The 7,253-nt window shown below is 35.3% G+C and overlaps 1 protein-coding gene across 1 annotated transcript; it reads left to right on the top strand.

Moving 5' to 3' along the window:
* The first annotated feature begins 2,521 nt into the window (after positions 1 to 2,521).
* Positions 2,522 to 5,859, top strand: LOC123542714 (uncharacterized). The gene is made up of 2 exons (XM_053531091.1): positions 2,522 to 3,087; positions 3,904 to 5,859. The coding sequence occupies exons 1-2, from the start codon at positions 2,741 to 2,743 to the stop codon at positions 5,348 to 5,350; spliced, it is 1,794 nt and encodes a 597-aa protein (XP_053387066.1). The 5' UTR covers positions 2,522 to 2,740; the 3' UTR covers positions 5,351 to 5,859.
* Positions 5,860 to 7,253: the final 1,394 nt, after the last annotated feature.

Genomic DNA, 7,253 nt, shown 5'->3' with positions numbered 1-7,253 from the left:
AAATCACCAGTATATGCGAAATTAAAGGAAATTTAAGGGGAATAAATTCATAAGGTATTTAATTTCGAACTAGAGGAATACAAGAAAAACATATTCTTTAAGAAATAGATGGGAATTCAAGGGAAACAAATTCATTAAGCATTATATGCCACCAGAGAGTTTACACTCCACAAAGGAAACAAAAACATTATATGCCACATGGGAAACAATTCTTAATGTCTCCTTAAAGAAATTCATTAAGCTCTATTACAGCTTGGGCTAAGCTTTTAACTTTGGTTGTTTCGGACAAGTCGTAGGTAGTTGACAGTCCCGGTTCTTTAAGCCTATTGGGTCTGAGCTACTTTGGTAACCCCGATACATTAGAAGAAGAAGAGGTATATTGTTTGTGCATGGCTGTCAGTCAGCTGGTCTATCCCATCTCTCTTCCTGTAGACAATTTAGTTTCAATACCCCGAGAACATATTTGGCACCCACTTGTCATATTTGAAATGATAGTCACCTGTGATCAGTTGATGGCCACTTTATAGCTCGGCTCATTCTGAGCTTCTAGGATCATAAAGACGTTCGTTTTCTGCCTGTCCAATATTTCTTTAAAGTCCAGTTCCTACTAAACCACTGAGCAGATTTCAACCAAACTTCACAGGAGTATTACTTTCATGGTCTTCCATTCGATTCCTTAAAAACAAGGTCACCCATGCATAATTCATTGTTAAGGACACGTCCACAACATATTGAATATCAAAGCTTAGTTTTCCTTTATAAGTCAATAAACCACGTGATGCTACATACCAAATATCAAAGCCCTAGGCAGTATGATTTTGGACAAAAGAAGTTTCAAGAAATTTCCTTTATGTAAGTCTGTAAACCATGTGACCCCCGGGTAGGCCATATTTTACCCTAGAAGAATAATTTGAAGAAACTTTGTAGAAGACCACTAGATGATTCTACATACCAAATATCAACGTCCTACGCCCTGTTCTTTTGGACAAACTTTTTTTAAAGTTTTTCATTTCGGTTGCCTTGGCAACCAGAGTTCTGTACTGAATTTAATTCTTTGAACATTTTTTAAAGGAAACCATCCAAGAGACATCCCTGTGATGTTTCATCAAAATTGGCCTTGTGGTTAATGAGGATATGTTGTTTAAAGGAATGTGTAGACGGACGGACGCCGGACACAATAGCGATCAGAATAGCTTACACTGAGCCTTTGGCTCAGGTGAGCTAAAACTGAGTTAAATAGGTACAATGCCCCAACGATAACTGCGTTTACAAACATGTCTATAAATAGATTAAAATGGAACATATGGATTTTTTTCTGACATGTTAAAATCTAAATATTTCTTGTTTAAGAACCAACTGCAAAATAGCTCAGAGGTAAAGCATACTGTGCATGTTAAATCGATCTGTTGCCGTTTTGGTTTCAAACGCAGCATCGACATCTAATTTTTATTTATTTTTCATAGATTCCTTCATGTGCTCTGTTACTACCTGACAGGAGAAATGTCCAAAGCCGATATGGCAGATGAGAAAGGTTTAGCATCATATCAAACATGATATTAATTAAATTTGTTTTGGGTTTAACGCCGTTTTTCAACAGTATTTCAGTCATGTAACGGCGGGCATTTAACCTAACTAGTGTTCCTGGATTCTGTACCAATACAAACCTGTTCTCCGCAAGTAACTGTGAACTTCCCCACTTGAATTAGAAGTGGAAGACTAATGATTTCAGACACAATGTCGTTTATCAAATAGTCACGGAGGACATACGTCCCGCCCGAGGATCGAACTCACGACCCCGCGATACGTAGACCAACGCTCTAAATACATGCGAATAATGTACGATATATAATGTTATATAAGAAAATGAATACAAAAACAAAACATCAAAGAAAGAAACGAAAATGAAAAAAGATTCGAACTCATGAAACAATTTGCTTATATCCAACCGCAATCGGCATTTTACCCGACTGAGCAATGTTGCAATATACTTATGAAACAATTACTATCATTTAATTGTCAAGAATTTACTGTATTGTGCATTCATTATGAATGTTTTTTAGCAGTTTTCATAAAATGGACTCGTCCTCTTGTTTCGGCGGAAACCACGTTATCATTGGGGATTAGTAGAACAATATAATTGTTTAAATCCGCGATCATTTGGTAATCAACTACTAAAATTCAATGCTACACTGGTCAAAATGTAACTTAAAAGGCCACTGAATAAGAAATCAGGTTGCCAAATATACTACATATCCTGCACAATAATGCAGTAGATCGTCGCGAGACGCGCCGGGTCGATTAAAGTGCACAGTACAAAAAAAAAGAAACCCTACGCCAATTTACGGATCCTAATCTGATGTTTTAATGAATTACCAATACATGTATTTGATTTAAGATAAGTAATAAGTTTTATTGTCAGTAGTTTATAAAATATATCCCGTTATATGGGGTTTGTAAGACTAAGTTTTAGAATGCGCGCGACGGCCCGCCACGCTTCAAAGCAGGTCAAGAAGAAGGAAGTTAAAATGTAGGTTTCAGATAAGCAATAAATCAGTTTTTCGAAGTTTAAACCAGATACTTCATTGTTATTTCACTTTATAAAGTGTAATTGTTCAGGGATATAAAATTTCATAATAGCTTTTAACTTTTTATATCAACTTAATGTACGCGTATATCACATAATTTGATATTCAAACAGATTTAATATCTTAACAGACGGATATTTACGACAAAATTCAAAATGGCTACGGGTGGTAGCTTTTCTAGAACATTGGAGGGCGGACACGAACCTTTTTATGACTTTCCGTGTTCGCCATGTGAGAACGAAGGAAAGAACATGGAGGCTGTCAAATATTGTGAGGAATGCTTCGTCTACATGTGTGATTCTTGTGTCAGGGGTCACAACAGATTTCCGCTCAACACAAGACACAAATTATTGGACCAAAGCCAGTTTGGGAAAGTGGCCCAGACTAAACTTGTTTCATTTCCGACGAAACGATGTTTGAAACATCCTGGTGAAATCATTAACATCTATTGTGGCGACCATGATGTCGTCTGCTGTAGCTCGTGCAAGGTTCTCGAGCACAGGTATGTTTAATATCGTCAACTTAATTTATTTTATCATTGATATTGTATACAATATAATGCCGATTAGCCATGCTGATTGCCAAATGTTGATACCGTAAATGCAAAAAGAAGATACAAAATCTTTAAACATGAGTTTCACGCGGCAAATTTCTTTCCAATATTTCTTCGAAAGACCATTGCTATATTGTATTTGTTTATGCTTTTTAAAGAAATTAAGTATCAACTCATCTTAAGATTTTTAGTATAGAAAATGTGGAAAACAGAAAATGAGATAGATTAAAGAATTATTTGATTTTACCATGATCATTTCCTTATCGGTTAATATTTCACATGTTATAGCAAGAAATGGCCTAAATAATGTTTCCAAAGGTATCCGAATATTACTGGAACTCGAAATGTGTATAGTTTTTATCCAGTTACATCGGGGTGATAATATTAGGCTATTTAACATTGTTCTGTACAACACGGAGGCGAGTCCAATCTCGTTTTCCCAGCAGGGCACGAGTCCAAATATATCTCGTATTCTATATTTATTTTATTGACGTCTACACACTTCAACGTGACGTCAATTTAACAGAAACAAGCATATTAGAATGATACCGTTTATTAATAATATAACCTACTTTTGTTATTGTAAATAAATGTGAATAATTTAATCTACTTTTGTTATTGTAAATAAATGTGAATATTTACCAAATTCAAGGAGGTTTCCACTTGCACGTTGATAGTCCTGCGCATATATATAAAATTTCAACAGACATTTTTTGGCATGTTTCATCAGCCTATATCTAAAATATTTTCTCATGTTTATTGCAGCAACTGTGCTGAAACCGAACATTTGATAGACGCGGCCAAGGGTATAAAAAAAAGCAATGAGTACCAAACTATCAAACAAGAAACACGTGCCCTCCTGAACGACGCCGTTAGAGTTCTTGCAGACCGGAAAGCTGATATTTCTCGTATCGAGAATGAAAGAAAAGATGTCAAGAAAATTATTGCTGATTTTAGAAAGAAAGTAAATAAGTACTTTGATGATATGGAGCAAAAAACTCTCGATGCTTTACATGATAAAGCGGAAATTATCGTAAGCAGTTGCGAACAAGATACAAAAGATCTTACCGTCATGAAATCAACAGCTGAGGACATGCTGAAGCAGCTAGAGTCATTCAAGGAAGATAATGAGTGTGATCTCTTTGTACAAGTCAAAACCGACAAGAAATTCTTAAGTAATGCTATTCAGGAAGTTCTTAATATCTCAAAGAAGATACGGAAAGATGCTATTAACTTTAGAATCGACCCGAAAATCGAGCCATACCTTAGTTCACTTGAAAGTTTGGGCACCTTTACAGATATCCCTGTAAACGTTGGTCAACTTTCACTAGCAACCACATACAGACATGTCAGCCAGTCACGTGCATCTACGCCATCCTCGCAGACGTCTCAGGATAATCGTGCTCCGCTTCCTAAATACAGAATACAGCTGTATGGTAATTTTGATGTAAAGGAGAAATCTGATTCTAGTGTATGTTATGTATTAGACATCTGTCAGCTGTCAGACGGAACTATCCTTATTGCTGATTTTGACAACAGCAAGCTGAAAAGACTAGATCAGTCATATAAACTTCTCGAATCGCTTCGACTGCCCGGCGGTCCACTTGGCATGTGTAATGTTGGTTCTAATGAGGTTGCTGTGTCTCTGCTTAATGCTAAGAAAGTTCAGTACATATCTGTAAAAAAGAAACTGACACTGAAGAGATCATTCAGTACAGGTAACTGCTGTAGAGGAATGGTTTATGTTGATGATAAACTGTATGTCTGTTGTGGTGATTCACGTGATTCATCTTCCGGTTGTATAGAAGTGTATAACAACGCTGGTCAGCTACATCATTCTATAAGTGGATTATCTTCCGTTCCAGCATACACCACAGTCACAGATGATGGTCAGCATCTTCTTGTTACCAGCTTGTACAGTGATAACATAACTATGATGGATCTGACTGGTAATGTAATGAACACATTCAGCAACAGAGACTTGAAACATGCTAGTGGCATATGTACTGACGGTATATGTCAGGTGTTTATCTGCGGGTATTACAGTACGACAGTTGTTCAGTTGGAACCTAAGCAGCAGAAGATAGACGTGATCCTGGGGGAGAAAGATGGAATCAAGAATCCTGTTGCTATTTGTTATGACAGAAAGCAGTCGAGAGTATTGGTCTCCTGTTATAAATCAAATCTGTTGTTAGTATTCAGTTTGAAATAGAATAATAAAGAATCAAAAGAAGATCGTTGACAATATCGATACGATGATTTTGAATTTTGTATTTCCTTATCATTATGTGATGATTTTTGTATTCCAGTAACTGTTTCTGTATATTTTAACGTAAAGCATTGTCATCACGAACACTTCAATTATATCATAACCCTGTTGTTCGAAACATTTACCGGCTGGTCAACTAACCGCCTGTTAATTTTTTATTCAAAATACTAGAATTGGTGGGAAACACTAGTCTGGTGTTTTGATTTTATTGTACAGATTTTTGAGTGTTCATAGTTCTTACCTCATACATTTGTTTTTCAAAGTCTTCTGAAATAGCCCTAAAAGTTAATTAACCGTTAGTTTAATCGCTTATTAAATTTTCGAAGGACTGGGCCCAGGTGTTAAGTTGTTCTAAATATAAAATGTTAATCAAACAGTTCAATACAGGTAAATGCATTAACTCAGACCTCATATCATATATATGATGAACTTTAATTGAATCAAATATATATGTATTATATAACTCGACGAAGTGAAACTGTTTTTATGTTCAAGGGGACATTGATAAAATATCGAGACTAGATGTCTAGAAATGCATCAATTAAATCAATTTCATAAAAACATGAGTTGAATTTCTTCCATGAAATATTTCTTTGAATACGAAACAATGAGAAAGAGGCCGAAAAACCAAAGACGACCATACATTACCCACTATGTAACATACATTATCTTGATAATGGGTTTGCCACTGATGTAATGTTAACACATATATATTATATCAGCTTCAGAATGCACATTCTTAACAAATTGTGTAACAGACTTTAAAAAAACACTTTTTTTTTCATCTTGAAGAGTGAGAAATAAGTTTAGATTATATAAACGTTTCAAAACAACATATGAAGCTGAGCACTTTTGTGAAATTATGTTACCGAGTAAACATCGGTTGACTTTAGGTACATTTAGGTGCTGGGTTGCTTCTGTTCGCATTATACATGTATCTGGTCGTTTAGTGCGATCAATTCGTAACAGAAAATGCCAAAATACTTCAGAAAATGGGAAAAGCACCAAAATTGGCACAGCGTTTTTATTAAAGCATTAAAAACATTTTTTTCATGGGACCCATTTGATATCTGTCAAGATGGCCGATATGGCGGCCATTTTCCAAAATGGCCGCTAAACTCAATATTTACCTTAGAAGATTCTAATGAAAGGTCATTATATTTACATTCACCCCCAAAATGCACTAAATATAAATGTATACATGTATAATAAAATAAATCCTAAATTTGCATCAAATGCAAAAATAACAATTCAAATGATGTTAGTTTCTTTCTGTTTCCATGGTAACGGCAAAAATCTAACCTTTAAAACTTAGATTAATATTATCATTGTGTAGTTTTCATATTTTAAAGAATATTTTGTTTTAATATATGTAATTTATATTATTTCACTTGAATTCCCTCCACAGCAGCATATTGAAACATTGTTGTTATTCCCTTACCAGTATTTAGCCAGATGGGGCTTATGGGTTGCCCCTGTATGCATGTCAATACGTCAGCCATGCAGAGTGGGATACTTCAATAACTTTGAAACTACAGCAGAATTTTTCATGATACGTGGTACATGGATAGATGGCAATGCAGAGAATGCCAATGTCATTTGTCATTTAAATTTGTTCCTATGGCAACAAATGTTGTTGCTATGGCAACAAATAGTGCAAAGTGTCATCCTGCATTTCTTCAAAACAAGGAGAGATTGTTTCTTGAGAAATTTTACATAGACAGAGGGACAAATTGAGAACATGCTTGTTATCTTATTTCCTCCTCTTGTACATCATTTTGTCCGTCTGTATGTCGGTCCATCATTTGCAAATGGCGGATTCTGCAATAACTTCAAAATTGCAAAT

This window comes from Mercenaria mercenaria, chromosome 19 (assembly GCF_021730395.1).
Source record: "Mercenaria mercenaria strain notata chromosome 19, MADL_Memer_1, whole genome shotgun sequence".
NCBI lineage: Eukaryota > Metazoa > Mollusca > Bivalvia > Venerida > Veneridae > Mercenaria > Mercenaria mercenaria.
The sequence above is the reverse complement of the archived record's forward strand: the minus strand, read 5'-3'. Positions and strand labels throughout refer to the sequence as shown.

What these genes read in the sequence shown, in the direction of transcription:
- LOC123542714 (XM_053531091.1), top strand. Translation starts at nt 2,741, where the DNA reads ATGGCTACGGGTGGTAGCTTTTCTAGAACATTGGAGGGCGGACACGAA. An exon ending in TGCAAGGTTCTCGAGCACAG is followed by an intron (nt 3,088 to 3,903) that starts GTATGTTTAATA and finishes TGTTTATTGCAG; the next exon opens with CAACTGTGCTGAAACCGAAC.